Raw genomic sequence first — 21,330 nt, forward strand, 5'->3', positions numbered from 1 at the left:
TAAACTTAATGGTTATACAAATACATGGACTTTGTACATACCCTATATATGTATGTATGTATATTTGAATAGCGCATCCCACTTGCACTACACTCACTCTTTGGCTGAAGCTTCCCTCGAATGGCGAATTCCGTTGCTACTTATTTGGAGATAATTTACACTGCACTCAAAGTGCTGTCGCAAGCTTGTGCATGTGTATGTATGTGTGTGTGTGCCTGCAGACGTTTACTTACTTGCTTGTTGTTTTGTTTGCAAATTTGCTCCTTACGCAGGACCTTAACGCTACCGCAATGCGCTTAAACATTCTAAGTGTATTTACACACACACACACACGCATGTACTTACGTATGGATGTGTATTCATAATAAATTGGTCGGAATGGCTTCCCATTTATTATAATAAGCAAACTTGTCCTAAATTATTATAATTAAAGTAATGCATGTATGTTGAAGATTATCGGTAATTATAATTACACCCCATTGAAGAAGCGCGGAGAGGAAATTTTAGTTTGCACTGTATAAACTTTTTAGGTATATAACAAAATTCATTGCAAATGTTGATATATAGATAGATATATGAGAATGTAGGAATAATAAATATATATTAAGGTGGAGCGAAAATTTTTTTTTTTTAACATCAGTTTTAAAGTATATTTTCGAGTTAAAATTTTTACTTCGTAACATTTTTTGGATAAATGTTCTTGAAGCTGTGGATAGTCCTCTTTCTGGCCAATTAAAAGTTATCAAATAAAAAAAAATTTTGGTGATCATTATTGGAGTTTAAAAAAAAAGCCTTAAACGCCAACATGCTTTTCTTAAGCGTTAAAATAAATTTTGAGTCAAAAACCAGCACTCTTTTTAAACCAAAACTATTTTTTTTTGTCCATAAATTTTTTTTTTATAATCTACAGATTTTACCCTCATATAATATATATGTATGAACATATGTATTTGTATATATTAGGGTGGTTCAAAAGGCGATTGTTTGTTTGGTTGGTACTTTCAAAACTAGGTTCTTAGATATCTCTAAGAAAGTCTCTCCTAGTATGAGCTAATTCCAACGCTACAAAAAGAGGTAAAACAGTAAAGTGCCTATGAGTTTTCCGATCTCTAATGACTTTTTTTATTGAGTTATAAAATACATAAGAAAATCCGTAAAATAATCAAACTTCAACCGTATATATCTCTTAAACGGTTAGGTTAAATCGTAGAAGACCTTTCAATTTCCTACAAAATCTATTAAAGGAGATATTTTTCAAGTAGTTAGAAGCGAGATATGCTTTTTTCTATCTGATAACAAGCAATCTCATATTTGGTGAGATTTTCGTAAAGGTGTTTAAGAACCTATTTTTCAGAGCACCAAGCGAAAAAATGATATTCGTTTTGTTTTGGCCCACCCTAACATACGAGTATATATTTTATGCAGTTTTGTAAATATTTTGTGGTTAAAGAAGCATGTTTCGTTATAGTAATGATGATTGAAGTTAAAATTAGTTGAAATTATGTGAATTAAATTATTATGAAATAACAAAGTTATTGAATTAATTCCTAGTATCATCAAAATGTAGTTTATTATGTAATGTCAAGTTATTGAGTTTAAATGAAAACTTTATTGCATACAAATTTGAAATTATATTTATAGTATATGTAAAACAGAGAAAAATGCTTAGTGATGTGAAGATATGAATTTGCAAACACTAGCATTTTTTTGTACTATCACATGGCAACTCTATGCTGTCGTTATATAAGCAGTGAAAAAAAAAAGATTTTCCCAGTTTCAGCTGACTTTTTAAGCAGCTAATTTCCTCACACCATTTCTAACCAGTAGCCGAAGTATATATAATTCATTTTTTTGGTAATGCAATTGTAGGGCGGCTACTTGACAAATATGTATGTAGGAGTAGTTGTGAGTTATAATATTTCTTTAAGTGGGTATTCTAGAAGTCTGTATTTCGAACATTTTTTGAGACTCGCTTAAAGAAAAAGGGTTATTATTTTAACGATACATTTTTTTTATCAGTTGTTGATTAGGATTAGTTATAAAATGTCAGCGCAAAAAAATTAAATTTCAAAAGTTACAAGGGTTAAAAAAAGGGTCATGATTACCCTTCTTGTGGTCATCTGAAAGCAAAATAAACGCAATCAATAAAAATGTCATTATAGTGGAAAGCAAAAAAACTGAAAAAAATTGTTTTTGTAAATGACAGCTACTTAAAAAAATATATATAAATATTTTCAGTAAATTTTTTATTTTCTCACAATTTTTTAAAAACAGTAAAAATTAAAATTTTATTATAAAAATATACATAAATAAAAAGCATGTCAATTTCAAGTAAATCGGTTGAGTGGAAATTAAATTTTTTTTAAATGCCTCAAAAATATATATTTCGAGAAAAATGATTTAAAGCTTTAAGTTAAGCTTGAGGTAATTTAATTAAACGAATTGCTGTGACACTAAAATGGCTGTCACTGTTGAATTATTTCGAATTTCGAAAATCCTTTTGAGAAGATATTTTCTTATTTTCAGTTTTTAAAAACTTCTAATTCAACCCTTAAATTCATAAGTTTGCGAATATTTTTAGCTTTTAGAGCAGATTTATAGTTTACCCATGACTTCTTTGTTCAGTTCATTTTTAACAAGTTTATCGCTTAATATAAATAATATTGCCTTAGCTCAACTTTTCTGTTCAGATTCTTTCTCTTCGTAACAAAAAGAGAATTTATTTATCAACTTCTATAATACTAATATGTTTAAGGTTAAGGTTAAGATACAAGCCTTAAACAGTGCTATAAAGATTTTTGAAATTTTTATAAATTTTTCAATTATAATTTTCAATATTTGGTATCCAAATTACACAAATTAAGGACTCATCGCCCATTGTTAAGGGTTGCTTCATTAAAATGACACATTTCTTAAATTTTAATATAATCAAAAAAAAATTTTTTTTGAGAGATCTTTTTTAATTGATCTTTTTTTATAATAGGAGTAATCATACGAAGTATTTGCACATATCGCAACAAATAAAAAATTACACCATTAAAGAATAGAAATCGAATAGAAAATGCCAGCACATACTATGTGTACGACATCTACATATATTTGTAGATGTATGCATATGCATGAAATTATTTATATATTTATCATAGCGATATTTGTAAACATTTTTTGAATTCTATCATCGAATTACAATAACACTACAAAAGATTGTTGCTAAAGCTTTGTACTTCTTGAAGACTAACAGCTCTACAAGTACACACCTTTTAATGAAATAAATGTACAATTAATTTTAGAGCACTAAATAAAATTTGTAAAATATTTTTTCACTAAAAAAACTGCAAATGAAAGTATTTCTAAAAGAAGTCCTTCAATTTTAAGAACTCTAAAACTAACCCACTAATTTTAAAAATTAAAAGGAGTATGGTTGGGTAATTCTTAAATATGAAGAATTTTAATGCTTACAATCTTTATAGAAATTTTTTTTTTTGAATCATTCTTATATTGAGCCAAATCGGACTAGTACCCGATAACTCCGAAATAGTGCATTTACACCCTGGGTATTTATCAATATTTATTCATAAATGTACGTCTACACATACTTGGACGCGTACGTGTCCATGTATCAGTGCATATGAATTTTTATGAGGTGTCCTTATTATCCACAACGATGCCGAAGACAATGCGTTGCAAAAATGCACATTGATTGCATGAATGAATGAGCGAATGAGTGTGGCAGGCGCAAAAAACAAAGCAGACAACATGTACAAAAACAAAAACTAACAAAAACAACAAAAGTAGCACAAAATGAGCACAGAAGCTGTGGAAAGGACAAATGTACACACACACACACATACAACATATAATATCTTGGCTCATAGGACCAGACGGCAAAAAGCATAGCAGGAATTTTTCAGTTCCACATTCCATAATTGATTTATGAATTTTTAATGTGCGTATGCGCGTTGAAAACACAATAGCAACTAAGAAACACAAACACACACACACACGCGCACATAAACATAAATACATACAAACGTATGTACAGAGGCTGCGTAGCATTTGGAACAATGCAAAAACTTCTGTTAAGAAGACAGCGGTAGCAGCATTTGTAGCAGCACTACAAACAGCAGCAACAACAACAACAACAACTCAAGCAATTATTGTCATTCTGCAGCAGTCGCTGGTGAGCGAAATCATTATTGCTGCTACTTTGCAAACAATTTTTTTCGGCCAACTTTTCAGCTCATTGTGTGAATATTTAAGTGAGTGGCTTGCTTTGTGGAGGCGAACTTCATTACCAGTTGCAGGAGTAGCAGACAGCAGGCAAACAGCAACGGCGGTAGCCAAAGCAGCGCCACTCGGCGTTTGTATATATTTTTGTCTGTTGTTGTTGTGGTTTTGTATTGACTGTTGGCCAAATGTGGTTTTTCAAAGTAGTTCAACGGTTTACCTTCGCATTTTGACCACAGCTACTGTTATGCGTTTTATGCTTAGACTTTGTTATTGTTGTTGATGCCAGTTAGCTTTCGCAAAAACAAAAACAAGATAAAATCAGCAACAAAAGTAAAAAGCTGCATATATGTTTTTTACCTTGCTGTTGTGTTTTTATTAGTTTTTAATTTTTCGTCAAGAATAACGGCATTGGCGCTTGGTCGCACTCTTTGTAGTTGTAGCATTAGCGTTGACCAGCAAATTTATTTGCAATAAAAAGGCGCTCGCAGGTTCGCAAATTCAAGTGTATATAAAATACATAAATCATAAATCTAATAACCGTCTCGAGAAGACCGCAGCGCTCTTTACAATTTAGCAATAAGGAGGTGGATACACTCACATATATACATACTTATGTTTTTGTGTCCTCATTGTTTGTTTTCTTTTAGTTTTTTCTGCGACACATTCATACTCGTGCACAAATCTTAGATTAAGTTGAAAAAACTCTGCGAAAGTCGTTAATTTGGCAAGCGCCCCCCTATTGGATTACGGCTTTTACTAAAGCATATATAGACCTGAGCATTAGATATATAATTATATGAGTTAAATAACCGAATACTGTTCTGTGGGATTTTCCAATATTTAGTCGCTGTAAAATTTATAATCAATGAAAATGTCCATTTAATGGACAACCATATAAAGCCAAAAATAAACCTATAGGCAAAACGTGAAAGCCTTTTCCATATAACTTCGAACAGTTATTCAAATTTTACTCAGATCAATACTGCTTTTTTCTTCGGTAATGGTGCGGATTGTAAAGAACCTTTGTTCTGTGCGAAAACTCAACTAAATCGTACAAAACGAAAATCTCTATAGCTCACATATATAAGAATTTTACTGAAACACAACAGCATCGATTTCTTTTGAAATGAACGAATTGCACAGGTTTTTCTATCGAGGAATCTGTCCCTTAGCGACAATTACAAAATTATAACTTATATTGCTAGATACATTATTTACACTTTTTCAAATTATAACTTGCTTGTTAGTTTTGAAAGTTTTGAGAAATTTGGTTTTACAAATTTTAGCCCAGTTGCATTATTTGACTGACTCAAATGACATATTACTTTGACAAGTGTCAATAAAAATATTTTTCTGGTTGTTTTTAAAAACTTAAGTTTTGAAAAATATGTAAAATTGCTTATAGGTAATGTAAGATATGAACGTTGCTTGACAACAAGGGGTAACTGAAATGTTTTTTGGCACAGAAAGAATTATTTCTCCACCTGCGTCAGAGGACATACAAATGTAAGCTTGCATTGCAAGTGCTTCCGGTATATATATTTTTTTTCGATTGTTATTCCCTAACGCATGGGGAATCGAAGGCAGCTTATACCATATATTTATCAACAATATTTCAAAGTAGAAAATTCAGTTTGTCATTCGACGGAATTCGTAGTTAAATCGTTATATGCTCATACTAGCAGGTATTTTAAGGCCGCATTTTCCAAAAGTTGTTATGATGAAATAGATGTTTGACAAAATTTACAGACAAGAATAAAGAAAATATTTAACACATAAAAAAATCACGATAAAAAAAATAAATCGGAAAAAAATAAATCTTAATGAGGATGAACTTTTTAAATTAACCATTAAAATAACCATCACTAACCTAAATTTTTTTTTGCCAATTTAATTAATTTTTTGTCGAAAAATCTTTAAACAGCGGGAGAGATCACCGCTTGAGCGTAATGTGGAGTGTATATGTCATAATTTCCTACACCATGATCAGAAAAAAATTGTATAACCAATCTCGACCAAATTTGAAATCCCAAAAATCATTTGAAATGAAAAAAAAATCTGTGCAAGCATCGCTTCAAGCCTCAATGCTGCCATGGAATGTTTTACAACTTTATTTAGCTTTTCTCTGTTCTGATCATTGTTTTTGCCTGCTTTTTGGCAAATTAACGAAACGTAACGCCAGCACACTTTCTATTGTACGCTTAAATTTTTCTTTGTTTCCTTATTAAAATTTTTTGTATTTATTCTCAAGCGCATGCTCATCACTTTTTCAGTTGTTCTGCTGCATTCGCAATTATTGCTGCTGTTGTTGTTGTTGTCATAAACTTGAGCAGCGCATTTGCAATTGGCGTGTCCCCCCATTTTGTTTCGGCTTGTTTTAGTCACGTTTGACTTGGCATTATCTCTGTTTGATTTTTTGTTTTGCCTTTTGTTTCGCCTCCGCAATTGCTGTTTGCTTCTCTGTTTGTATTTTTGCATATTTTTATTTTTTTCTTCCACGCCCCACCTTCTTTACACAGCAATCGGTGCTTCAATTGCAATAATTTGCTGTTTTAATATTTGCACATTATTACCTTTTATAGGCGCTACTTTGATCTTCTTTTCGCCTCGCAACTTCGGCCAGCTGTTATATGATTTTTCGCCGAAAAGTTTGAACAGCGCTCGTCATGCTCACACAACCGCTCGGCGCTCGCACGCGCAAATCAGCTTGATTGGCAAATAAATATAAAGGGAGTGGGCATGAACCACCAGCAGGAGATGTATTCATTTGTTTGTATATGTACATATGTATATGTATATAAGTGCGTGCGGCCAAACACTTCAACGGACAAACTTTTGATGTTTGTCTTGTTTTTTTTTTTTGCATTTTTTGTTTGCATAGCATGAAGTTACAATTTCCGTTTTACTTCCGCTTCGCTATGAGCGATTTCTGTGTTAGCTAAGCTAGAGAAATGTATCCTTTTAAGCGTGTTTCTCATTGAACTGACCTAATGTACCTATAAGTGCATTAGAAAATTTTAGTCTGAAATGTATTGCTGCCACATGTTGGTATTAGACAAATGTGTAGGGCGTTGTTAGCATTTTGAAAGTAAATTGGATTAGGGGAATGAAAATTTTTAGAGGTCGTAAAAAATCATAACGAAACGAAAAGGTCATTAAAATTTCAATAATTGTGATATTCTTTGATCTCAATACCTGAATTTCGTGAGGTAATTCTTATTAAGTATTTAATAGTTAGGTTAGTCTAGAGCCAGATAAAACGGCCTAATTTGAACAATTTGTTCTAGGAATAAAGATATATAAATCAAACTTCCTTTTTTCCGGCTTTATTAAGCATTTAGCTGCATTGTCGTATAAACAAAAATTTTATTGACACTCTGATACAAAATGATAGTTAATGAGTCTATCTTCAGAATCATATTTTTCATGGCGGCTTCTACAGGCGGCGGGGATTCTAGGGACTCATGCTATATGTAGGAAAAAATAAAATCGGGTTCTCAATCTACATGAGAATTGCTAGTTAAATTTGTACCGAAGTTTTGAAAATCGTAGACTGGCCTAACCTTTTAAGCTACTTTTTTGTACTAAAACTTTATCGAAACTTTATTTTGAGTTAACCTAGTTGAAACTGTAAGTTCCAACATATATTTTTACTTAACGAGGATTCATAATTCAAAAATTTTTCATATTGAGTTGAAATAAAATAAGAATGCGTTTTGCTTCAAAGAATCAAAAAATGTTTTGTTCGAAAAAAATGTTTGAATGTAAATTTTAGATGGAACGACCCATATATACTGCTATACATACAATACTCAGTTCTACAAAAAAAAAACTGCTTATACTAGTTTCTCAAATACAAATTGTCCTGAATTACTTTCTGAATTGCTTCCGTCATAAAAATTAACACAAATTCAACTTAAACAGTAAATAAAGTAATCGTTAATACTAAGCTGCTCTGTTCGCTCTTATTTTGGTGATTCTTGTCAAAAAAAAGGAGGAAGTCAAAAACGAGTCGACGAAGAAGACTTATTATTAAGTACGAAACACTCAAAATTTTTACAGTTACTTAGCCTTTTATTGAGCTTAGATGGAGCTTTTGTGTGTATAAGTTTTATCATCCACAGTAGGTAAAGATGTGATTGGTGCCATCTTATAAAGTCTCAAGTGCACGAATCTCTGGTGACTTAAGTGTATGGAAAGCTTTTTTATTTGAGAAAGTATTTTTACGAAATTTGGCGTAAATTTTTATCCAAGGCATCGAAACAATTTTTGAAGAATTGACCGATCGAACTAAAGTTCTTGTATGGAAAACTTTTTATTTGACAAGGTATCTCCAAGAAATTAAACATAGATTAGATTGGACCAATATAGCAATAAGCTACCATTAAAATTGCCAGATCAAAATCAAGATAAAGATCTTTATAGCCTGAATAGGGCACCTTGAAACGCTGTCAATATCGCCAATTTATCATCCATATCCTGCCTGCGGGGAGGATACCTGTAAACAAAGCAATCAACGCCAATTGTGCAATTTTTCACTCACATAAAGCCCATACTTTTTCATTTAATTGATATTGTGGTACTTGAGTTTGCAATCAAAATCCAAGCAATAAAAATTAAACGCTCCTAAATTGTGCAAAACTCTGCCAACACCTCGAGAAGAGTATTCCGGCAATAATTTATAAATCTATGCAGAGATTGTGCGGTGGTGTTACGTTGCCACAAGGAGCATGAAGACGATTGCGCTTAACTATCTCTAAGTGTCTGCTCATATCCTATCTACAGTAATTTTTCGATAAATTCCGGAAAATTTTGAGACCGGAATAAAAGCAACAGCAAGAGTTGGCAACACACCTTGCAACACGGCTGTTGAAGTACAACACGGCTAGTGCAATGCAACACAACGCACTCCAGCGGATGGGCAGCGTGTGTAGCAATGCGATATGTGGAGCATTTGGTAGCATTTTTGTTTTGTTTTTGGATTCACGATGAGTGGAAGCGTTGTGTGTGGGGCGACGAAAAAAAGGGTTTTCGAGCGCTGGAGTTGGTTGCCTCGTTAAAATGCGAGCGTTCATTGCGAACAAAGTGTGGAGGATCATTAAAAATAAACTGTCTTGCGTGCTGATAATAAGCGTGCAACAACAGCCAAGTCAAGAAAAGTCAGCCGCACACAGACACACATTCACACATATATTTATATATCGTACACTGTTGGACGTTGTGAGTTACGAAATGAAGGCAAGGTGCAGACTTGTAGCATTGTGAAGGTGCTGTGGCGCGTTGCCTGCCGAATGGTGGACATGTTGCAACTCACACACTTGTAAATGACTTGTGCAACCTTTCTTCGTGCAGCTTTTATGTCTTTTTTATCTGTCACAGTAAGCAAAGAAAAAGCAACTACACTTGATAGCAGCAAATTCATGTTGCTCGTGTTTGTGAGTGAGTGTGTGTACGGCACTTGTGGCCGACAGCGGTGCACATTCATTCAGAATTCATTAGATTTCATTCATGAAAATGTTTTTATTATGCGAGAACGTTTTCGTCTGTAATTTGCGTCGTTGTGCCTTAATCTGCCTGCTCTGTGGTGTTAGCGTATATATGTATAGGTGTGTGTGTGCGTGCGCGCCTGCGCTTAATGACCTCCAATAACTGCGAATTATGAATGTGATTAGATAGTGGCTGTCCAATTGAGTGTCCATTACGTTCGATTGGATGGAGTCATCCGAAGGTGTTGAGGTGCAGTTTCGACATAGCGCCAAATTACCATTATTATAGATCTTGCATGTTATGCTACGACCTCCTCTACCTTCTGCGCGCTCCGTAACGCCAATGCGCCACCCGCTTACCACGGCAGAGGCTTTGTTTACTTTTTTTTTCTTTCAACTTCTCAATTGTGTTTGACCATAAACGTAAATAACGCGTTGTGTTCGTAAGCCTTTACATGCAGTATTGGTGTATGTGTGTATGTGTTGCATGTTGTGTTGCGCAGTAGCTGCGGCTTCAGGCAATTTCGTCTCGCAATTTCTTTGGCTGACAATGTTATGTTGCACGTTGGCATATGCAGATTACGAGCGCATGTGTGTGTATATGTATTTCTGGTGTTTTTTTGTTGGGCGTTCGCATTGGCTGCAATTGCATGCAGATTTGCTGCTACTAGATGATTATGGTTATTGTGCTTAATGTTTGTTTAGCGTACCGTTTGCTTATCATGTTGCTAATTTGCAATTTCTGCACTAATACTATGTTAGTGTGCGATAGAAAAAATTGATTAAAATATATATGAGGCAATGAATATGTGTTTTTAGGAACTTCAATTGTTGTTAATATTTTTTTCTCTTTTTAGAATGATTTCATGCCGGTATAGAAGGCGTCGGTTTGAATAATGATTGCTTGTTATTTAAAGGCCCATATAAAGGGTGTTTTTTCAGACATGTGGTTATCAATAAGAAATAAAACGCGACTTCACATAAGCCGACAAAAAGTAGTCCAGCGGTGTTAATTCGCACGATCTTGGAGGCCACCACGCAATATAATACGCTCACCAAAATTTTCCCTCAATAAATCGATTGCTTCCGTGCGATGGGGCTAGCCACTTTTCTTTTAGCACAATCAGAGTTTACTAACTAGTAAAAATAATATGATTCATAATAATTTGACAAAAAAAAATAACAAAAATAAAAAAAATATTTTAAGGTTGTTTCCAAGGAACCTAGCTCTTTCAAATGCAAGCGGTCATAATATAATCGAGAAGTTCTGAAAAAGGAGCAAGGGCGAAGAGGAAGAGACACTGGCCTGCTAAGAAGCTCTCTTTGGACCAAGTTAGTATTATGCTGGTAATATGCACAAGCCAGTTAAGGAACAAGAAACACTTGCACAATATTGACATAGTCTCATCAGTTTGCTGTGTCTACTAACATATAGAGGTTGAAGCACTCATTAAAGGCAAGCATACTCCGGTTACACCGAAGCTTAATAAAAAATATTTCTTACAAGAATTTGATTCAGCTAAATGATATGGTAATCCAATTTAAAAAATTCATAGGAGATTTCACTGTTGCCTCGGGCAATAACCCTTGCTAAATTTGGTGAAGAACTTTCTTCAAATTAAAAAGTTTTCCATACAAGCACTTTATTCCGATCGCTCAGTTTGTATGGCAGCTATATGCTATAGTGATTCTGACTAATTAGCAGCTTTTTGGAGAGATAACTCAAAAATTTAGGGACTATTTCGCGTATATACAGGCAGAAGGACATGTCTAAATTGACGCAGCTTGTTTGTTGATCATTAAAATAATGTATATATATTTGATATTGTGTCCGATGTTTTCTCTGCTGCAATAAAATGTATTTTACTTTATAAAATATGAACTTTTCTCATTTAAAACAAGAAATATTAACGTTTCTTTTGCAAATTGTAACTATTCCTAAGAAGTTAACGCCATTCTGGCTTTTAAATCACACAAACAACAAAGAAAATTTTATGCGAACACACGTTGCCTCGTGCTCTGCCTTTGTTTACATATAATATGTAATATATGTATCCGAAGACGTGTTCATAATCTACGTCAGGAATCATAAAGAAATTTGATATGCTAAATGCGTGAAAATTATACAGTTAAATAACAATAACGACATAAAACTGACAAACAGATGAATGAAACAAAGCAACGCAATGCAGACAGACAGACAGATAGACAGACGGACTTACGCAGCGCTTAAATAAATAGCAACACTTGTCATGGGGCAATTTGCATATTTTGCCACATCTCACATATAAAACAATAATTTGCAATCAGTTGGCAGTGATCGCGCGTTGAGAACACATTAACTGAGCGTGAGTGGAGCTCGGGCACAACAGAATTGAGGCAGACAGTTGTGCGAAGCTTTAAGTTCTTTTTATTGCAGACTCCACTTGCTTTTGGCTATAATGACTAAGCTAGCGGTTGAACCCGAGAATATGTATGTATATATTTACCTCGAACCGCGCTCATTTGCATCGCTGACCTGTGCTGGTGCCAGTGCGCCTCTTGACGTTCGTCGTCGTCGCCGCCGTTTAATGGTTGCGACCACTCAATGCTGCCACATTCCAAATGGCGTACGAAATTTGTCATCAACTATCAGCTGCCATTTAGCCAATTCTAGTCGTACCTTATTTTCACTTTGAATGTCTTTACTTTGCAGCGAGTCTTTAGCATCTGATAAAATGTGGCCAGTGTTTGTGCTGTGGGATCGTTGCTGACTCGTCTGTCAGTGCCACGACAAGGAGTTCACCAAAAAACCAAAACCAAAAAAAACAGAAAAAAGCAAGGCACTGAAACATTTTTCCAAGGTAGTTTCTTCAAAAAAGTGAAGTTAAAGTAGTTTTGTGAAAAAAACAGCGGTGAGTTCACTACTTGCTTACTTGCTGCCGCCAGTGACGCGTCCACGGTTTTTGTGCCAGCCGCTAGCCTTTAGACTTGCTCGATATTTCTATGTTTTATTTCTTTTAGACTTCCTACTAAACAATTTTATGTTTTACTCAATACACATGGCATCACTAGGTAGAGCTTGTGTCCAGTTGAGTTTTGATCTTGGCCTCGTGTTTTTTTTTTTTTAGTTTCTGAAACTTTGTTTATAAAACCGTCTTTTGTTGGCAGCCAAATTTGGCCGCTTAGTTTGTAGCTTAATTCCTTCTTCTGTTGCTACAATTTCTATGTACTCTATGTTTTTTTTTTTCGTTTCATACACGTACATACTTGGTTTGCGCTGTGCTCTGCTCAGTCTTCGTTTTTGCTTTCGTTTTGTGGCGGACATCAAAATGCTGGCTAATAAAATGTGACAGCCACAGCTAATGAATCGGCGCAGTGACAGCGCGGCGTGCAGCAGGGCCAACCGAAATGTATGAGGCAGCCGATCGCCAGCAACGAGCGATATTTGAATTTCGTTTATTTTATTTTCTTAATTTTTTGCTTTTGTTGGGTTTGGCGTAATTTAGAGTTGTTTTTGTTGTTTTAGTTTTCTGCTTTAAAGGTGACTTTAGCTTTTCTGTAGCCTCAATCTTACGGTCACATTGCGATTCGTTGCGGTTACCGTAGCATACCTGCGCGCATGCGCCACCAGTCACTTATCCATTGCTGATTTGCTATTTGCATGTATATTTGTGTGCGTGATCGTGTCCCAAACGTTTTATGGCATTGTTTTGCTTTCTTATTTCCTTCTGTGGTTTTTCTCACTGTCCATTTCATATTGGCGTTGTTTTTTTTTTCATTTCATTGTTTTATTGATTGTTGCACCGTTAACGCTGCATGCCGCGCATCAACAACCACAATCGAATTTTCTTTTCTTTTTTGTAGACAAACCCCCATTATTTGTTTTTGGCTGTTGTTGTTGTTGTTGCGACAACAGCTCCATCGACTTCACTCGACCATCTCACACGACCCTATACCGGTAACCAAGTAGGTACTATACATTGTTGTTTTTGTTATTTTAGTTGTTTTGTAGTTCAGCGTGTCTGCTAGCTTCCTTGATCGCGCTGTCCGTCTGTCCGTTGCACGCTGGCGTATCTGAAATCTGACTGTGATAAATTGAAAATTAATGAAGTGAAAATAGATGGAACGGATCGCAAATTGCGCCGGGCCAATAAAATATTTTGACATTTGGAGTTATCGTCTTAATCTGCTTGGCTGACTCGAGTTGACCGCGTCAATACTGTTGCTTGGTGTGGCTGGTATGTCGGCAGCGTGTGGATTTTTGTTGTTTTTTTTTTTATCGAAAGTACGTGCTTCTTCTTGCGCTGGCAGCGGTATGAATGTCTTGTTAGCGGGTTTTTGATCGGCGCTACTAAAGTTTGTTTTTGTTGCGCACTATTGCTTTGCATAGCCGTTTCACAAATCACCTGCTCTTGCAACATTTCTCCAATACTTTTACTTATCGCTTTATGCGCCATTTAATTTCATAAAATTTCAATTTCCTTACTCATTTTACTTCCAACTTGCAGTTACTCAACGGTGTTGCACAGTCAGCAGCCGCCGCCGCTGCCATTTCCAACGGCATGTCGGCCAACAGCATCGGCATCGTTAGTGGCAGCGCACCGTCACCGCTTTCTGGCGGCAATGATGCATCACTCAGCCCATCTGGCGGCTCGTCGGCGACCACAACCGGCGGTGTCACAACTACTGGACCGCTTAGTCCAGGTGCAATTTCGCAAACTTCAAATAATACAAACAACAATAATAACAGCGGCTCTAACTCAGCCGGCCTCAGCATACTGCATAGCAGCACCGCCAATGCAATCGGCTTGAGTTTGAGCCTAAATGCAGATGTCAGCGGTAGCGAGGGTGATGTCGGCATGGGTATTGATGGTGCAGGCGCCGCTGCCACAAATGTGTCCGCTATCAATGATGGCACTACGCCCTGCTGTGAGAATGGCCGCCCCATCATAACAGATCCCGTCTCTGGGCAGACAGTCTGCTCGTGCCAATACGATTCGGCGCGCTTGGCGCTCTCCGGCTACACACGCATGCCCGGCGCTGGTGCGTCAGCCGGTGTCGGCGTTGGTGTTTATGGCACGCCCTATCCATCAAGTGAGCAAAATCCCTATCCCAGCATTGGCGTGGATAGTTCGGCGTTCTATTCGCCGCTGGTAAGTAGTTGTTGGCTATTTTATTACGGTATTATACGTTGTAAATACGTGCGTATATGCGTGTGTGTATGTGTTACGTAAATCGTTAAGGTTTAATTGGATTATCATTTGTTCGCTTTTGTGGTTTGTGTACGCTGAAAGTACGATCCTTTCGTTATGCAAATAGACAGCGGTCAGCAGGCAGCATTTGGTACGCGCGTGTGACGGCGCACTGCTTACTGACGCGACTGTACTGACAAGATAATTGAATTGAGCTTTTTGACATTGAAGTGCGGATTATGTGGTTTTGGAAATAGTCGAACCGTTTGTACTCAATTGAGTTATTGTGCGCCGAAAATAAATTTATAGTGAAAATTGAATGTGTCAAAGTCAGGCTTAGTAAGTGGCCTGTATGTTGGCGCTTTGTCATATATAGGTATATCTTTTGTTGTTGTACTTTGAATTTGTATCACAAACAGTTATCCATTCAAGCACTCTTCAGAGAATAACTGCATTAATTTATATAACAAAATCTGTTTCGGGTTTGTAGATGAATTTTTTATTGGACTAGTCACTAAATCCTTACGACTGTTATAAAACAAGCATTCCTACTGACTGAAAAATTCTTCTGCTACTAATTTTTTTCTAAGGTCTTGCAACATGTTGCACAGAGTAAAGTAATTTTGTTCACCCCTCGGTTGTTTGTAATACCTTAAAATAATCGGGTTGGATATTGAATTATATAGTATGATATGATTTCTATCCGTCGTTTGCAAGTGATACCTTGAGTATAATGAATGTGGTATGGCCCACCTTTGGTTAAATCACTTATATCAGCAGTTCTTCAGCCAAATTTCGTCGGTAACATTAACTGAACATGCTTATGTTGTGGTATGAAACTGGGCACGATCGGACTACAACCACGCCTACTGCTAATATAACACTTTACAATGTAAAAATGTAGAATCAATGAAAATATCGGTATTTGCACGAATAGTGTCTCTAAGTTGTGGTATCTCTCTTCTTAAAACCCAAATACCGAATGCGTCAAGTTACGAACCTTTTGTCTTTTTATCGAAAATATGGCATAATTTGTAAGACATGTTAGCGAATCTATGTTAGCAACGTTTTCGATCCATCGCTTTTCCCAATAATAATATGTATCTTCATATATCTAAGGTAATGATTTCCACGATTCCGATTAAGTATAATCAAATTTCATCAAATAACTATCCAACATGTTACTACCACCGAAACTCCAATACATTAAAAGAGTTGGCTTGGAAACTAACACATACACACCGTACAAGAGTTCAGTTCGCCCTAAAGAAACTCATAGAAACTTTAACAGAAGTTTCTGGTAGTGCTCCTGGGTAATTAACCGGTGACTTAACCGATAGTTGGCCACTAGGGTAATATTATATTCATGTTATGTACATATGACCTATGAATAAAAAGTTTTGCCTAAACCTGAAAATATTTTCATGTTTGACTACTGAAAATTTCGGGAGTACAAAAAAATCGGCTGCAACCAAACTAATCCATTTCTTACCTGCTTTATATACTTGTATGTACATATACTATACATTTTAGCGTAATTATACATAATTGGGAAGTGACGAACTCCAAAGGGATGCAAAAGTTGTTACTCTTCGAACTACGATTTTAGAAATTTCGAACTCTCAAAATCAGCATATAGTATTATTAGAGGCTTAAATTATATGTATATTTTTTCATATTAGTTCTTAGTTCAAAAAAACAAACACAAGGTTTTCAATAACAGATCTCTCGAGTGGTATTTTTTCATAGCAAAATTAATTGTAGCCCGTTTACTATGTATTAAAAGACTTTCTAGCATGTAGTAAATTGACATTTTTAGCATAATTCTTTTACTTGACCTTATTAATGCTTTTAGAGTTACTTTCCTTTACGTTTTCAACTCCACAATAGGAATTCGATCGACATTAACTCTTCATATGCCCAAAAGTGATTATTATGAACCAGCGATGTTTTACGAGCCTTTTCGATCATTCAAAATGGAGTGCAAAAATAAGCCTCAACATTATACAGTATTTTAGTAATATTTATCAATATTAATTTATACAATTTGTAAGTTCTTGCAACTTGCACAGAACACTTGAATGTTCCACCATCGCCTAAGCTTCAATAATAATTTTACCTGAAACGACGACTTTTCCTATCTTATTTATTGTTCCAAAAAACATTTTGTTCGAGAAGTTTGCATACTACAATACTTGTAGTATAGTGTGCTTTATAGACGTGTGATTTTCAATAAGTCAATACTTTTTCCGTAGTTAGTCTTTCTGACAGGTGTTTCTTGATACTTGATATACTCAGTTTGGTTTGCCATTTCATAATAAACAGATTTACTAGGGAACGACGTTTGCAAATTGTGCAAATTTCGGTTCGCATTTAGAGTGAGAATAATCCACAAGCTATTGTTGAGACATCGGTACACCCTCAAAAGTCATTGTGTGCTCTTTGGGCAGAGGAAATCATTGGTCCATATTTCTTCAAAAATTAAGCCAGGCATAATATTAAATTCAATTTAAAACACTGTAAAGCCATTATTAATGATTTTTTCGTGTCTAAAACAGAGAATGTTGATGCGGATGACTTTTGGTTCCCACGAGATGGCTCAAGCTAGATGCCTTACAGCCAACGAAAAATCGATTTATTGAAGGAAAATTTTGGAGACGATTGACGCTTTGGAATAGAATATTCGGCATGTTATTGTTATTGTTGTTGCAAAGTGGTTGAAAGTAGGGCATCTCGGCTGGAATTTATTCAAGCCAGCCGCAGCGATTACTTGCCCGAAATCATTTCTAAAACATAATAGCTTAGTCCTTAGCTTTATAATAAAGCTAAATTCCTGGCCATAACAATTATATGCGTTTTATTTCATTTTGAAAACCACTTAAAAAAACACCCTTTATTTAAAGTACAAAAACTATTGTTTAGTTGGAATAAATACAACGGAGACCTATAAAAGAATTCTATATCTATGTAGGTCTTCTATCCCAGAGCAATGTGTGTGCTTTTAGGAATATCTGAGTAAATCTATGTAAGAGTATATTTAGCCTCTTCCGTTTTAACAGCACGCTATTTTGTACATATTTAAATAAATAAATAAGCATATAACATAAATATATTTATATATATATATATAAATGTGGTTTCTATACTTGTGTGTGCCCTTGCATTTGTTATTATTACTATTGTGTTACATGCAAACGTGTCTGTTCGCGTTTATGTATTTGTAATTGTTGTTGTTTTAGCAATGCTTGTTGCTCGTGTTTTACACTTGCATCTATGTTAACTAAACTAAAACATGACAACAACAGGAATTGCAGCAATGTATTGCCTTGCCGGTGAGACACCTTTATTTTGAGCGGAAACACACACACATACACAGTTGCATATGTTCCTATATATACACATATATACATACATATTATATATTGTATATTTATGTAAATATATCATATCTGTGTATTAGCGCTGCAGTCGTCCACTTCCCTTTTAGCCAATTTGAACTTAGTTAAATTTCGGCTTTGTTTTTGCACTTGTTGTTGTTACTTTTTTTTTTGCATTTGGCAGCAATGCTTGTATAAATAAATTCATTCATTTACTCATACATGGAGTTTTGCCGCCATCATCGCGTGGGATCGCTTTGACGTCCATATTTGCTTTTTGTTGTTGGCTCACTTGTCAGCGCTGTCATTGTGAGTTTACTTTTATTCGGTTTTATTTAGTATTTAATTATAAGTCTTTGTCAATTTTATTATACACATATAGAAATTATTATTGTTTTGCTGCTTTTCAATTGTTATTGTTCAGCAAGTCAATTTTATTCTATTTCTGCATTTTATTTTGCAGCTTTGTTTATGTTTAGTTTTCTTTTTCTTTCTCATTGTTTTAGTGTGCCTTTGTGTGTATTGATTGGTTTTTAAAACTAATCAAATTTATTAAATAAGAGATGGAGAAAATAAAATAGAATAAATATTAAAGTGTGGGTATTCATATAATGATATCGCACATCCAAACCATTTAAATATTGTGTAATATTAAATTTTTTATTTAGTGTGTTTTGAATAGATTTTCTTTAAATTTTAAATCAAGTTTATGACGAAACATATACATATGTACATATATGCTTTAAAAAACAACGGAAACATTTTTTTTATTATGCCGATTATATGCCCCTGAATTATGATAAAATTTTCAGTAGTATTAATTGCGTACTTTTTCTGTAGCAGCTGTTAATGTTAGACGTATTTTTATGAGTTTGGCGATTTTCGTTTGTTAATAGTCCAACATGGACTTGTGACCGTCATGTGACTTTTTGTTTTTTCTAAAAATAAACAGAACATATTAAGAAGCCGTCGTTTGACAAGCATAGATGACATTAAAGGCGCATTGCTGAAAGAGCTAAAGGCTATACCAAAAATCGTGTTTGAGAAAGGTTCCGAAGATGGAAAGAAGCGCTGGCATGAGTGCATAATATCGAATGGGGACTATTTTGAAAAATACAACATTAATGTAGACAAATGAATAAATGTTTTCCAATTCTTTATTATTTCAATTCAGCAATTCTATAATTAACTGTACATATAGTTACGTAGTTGCTTTTTAGAATGACTTTTGAGTATAAGCCGAAATTAAATAGCTCACATATTAAAATTACTGTCTTTTAAATAGTAAAAACTATTAGTTAATTGTTTTATCAATATTTCAAGCTAAAAGGAGTAATATGTTAAAAGAAATTGCAATAATATATAGAATATTCTCTACATTGCTAAAATACCGTTTGATCAACCTACCTGGACGGACAAATAAAATATACATTTTCACATGTTTCAATTTAAATCTTTATTATGGCCTTAAAAAGCATCCTTTTGAGCCGGTACAAATATACCTACCCTTAATCCAATTTTTCTTACACTTGTTATAAATTTTGGCTGAGATGACCTTTAGTGAATTCATTCAGCGAATGATTTTTATTGGGCTCATGGCGCATTCACTGAAGCGGCTTCATTGTAGCTTCGTTGTCAAGCATTTCTTTTGCGACCTCTACTCACCGTCTTTTTTGCACAGGTTTCAGGTCTTTTGGTACAAGTCTAGCATTGACATGCTTCATATTCAAAATATTAACCATAATGTACTGAGTCGATTCATAAGAGATGTAGAGGTCCTCTGCTATATTTCTCTTGCCAACATGACGATTTTCAAGCCTTTCTTCTCGCACGAGATGGCATTTTCGATGATGGCATGCTTTATACCACTCAAATACTTGTGTTCGTGATAAAGTAGAGTCCCCAAAACCCTTCCACAACATTTTCAATGATTCCGTAGCCGTGATTTCATTGCAAACACATAATTTCAAGCAATTTTTTGTAGACATTTTTTTCGAGGTAAAAATCGTTCTACAAACGTTTCATGTGATAAACAAAGCTGCCAAACACTAATTTACATACATATAAAGATCTTAACATGAATATAAAAAAAGTTGTACTAATCTAGGAAAAAATTATTTATCGATTCGGTTTGTCCATGCAGTCTAAATAGAGCAGTCCGTGTGCAATTTTATCATATTTTTGGATTACATTTTCCTGCAGCCCTATTCCAATTCCAATTGTTCATGCTATAAAGCTTTAGTAATAACGGTACCAATATTGTATAAGTTAGGTTTTCTTTTAATAAAACCCGTAAAAAAATATTTTTTCAATGGAGCATAAGTCCTTTATTTATGAGTATAATAATTACACTGAATCTTAATTCTATTTTTACTTAACATTAAGCTTAACTTCTAAAGCAGCGCTGCCGATGTTGTTTACGGGAAACGGTTGACATTCCGTTCCCACGGGAAACAAGTGTTCGGTCAGCACTTTTTTATTGCGCGTGCAATATGGCCTTCAGGTGAAGAGTCGTATTGCACTTTACGTTTAGTTAGTTAGGAGTTTGATATTTTTAGGGAGGGATAGCTTATTTGGTGCTAACTCCTCCGCCCTTAAATTCGAACGTCCTCGTTCGACGCTCTTACAAAAAATCTTGACAAATTTTGAATACCAATTTCATTTGTATTGGTTTCAGTTACATTAGAATTATTTTTAATTCTCATTTTTTTGAACATTAATATTATTAAAATTAATATTACAAACATTGACAATATATTTATTGAGAAAAATACATTATTTTGTTTTTTTAATAGATTCAAATGTATAGTCTCGTTAGTTTGAAATTTTTTTATTGATTCTAATGACAATATTTCTTCTAAATTATTATATTTAGATAATGGCTGTAATATTGCCGGTAATGGCTTTTTTCCTGTTATCATATTAGAGTTGTACAATATTCCATCTATTTCTAAGCTAGCATTATGATATTTTATTAAATATGTGCCATTTACCATTAAACTTTCATTATTAATTTTTATTACATCATTAAATTGATTTAAAAATATTAAGTCGCTTGAAATT

General features: G+C 34.5%; 1 protein-coding gene across 1 annotated transcript in view; it reads left to right on the plus strand.

Annotated features, from left to right (window-relative positions):
- LOC106623660 (homeobox protein caupolican) overlaps positions 1-21,330 on the plus strand; it is a 45,943-nt gene that overhangs the window by 5,372 nt on the left and 19,241 nt on the right. Inside the window, exon 2 of the mRNA XM_014243257.3 lies at positions 14,207-14,851. Coding sequence (XP_014098732.3) covers positions 14,207-14,851 — 645 coding nt within the window. The remainder of the gene's footprint in view (positions 1-14,206; positions 14,852-21,330) is intronic.

Source organism: Bactrocera oleae, chromosome 6 (genome assembly GCF_042242935.1).
Source record: "Bactrocera oleae isolate idBacOlea1 chromosome 6, idBacOlea1, whole genome shotgun sequence".
Lineage (NCBI taxonomy): Eukaryota > Metazoa > Arthropoda > Insecta > Diptera > Tephritidae > Bactrocera > Bactrocera oleae.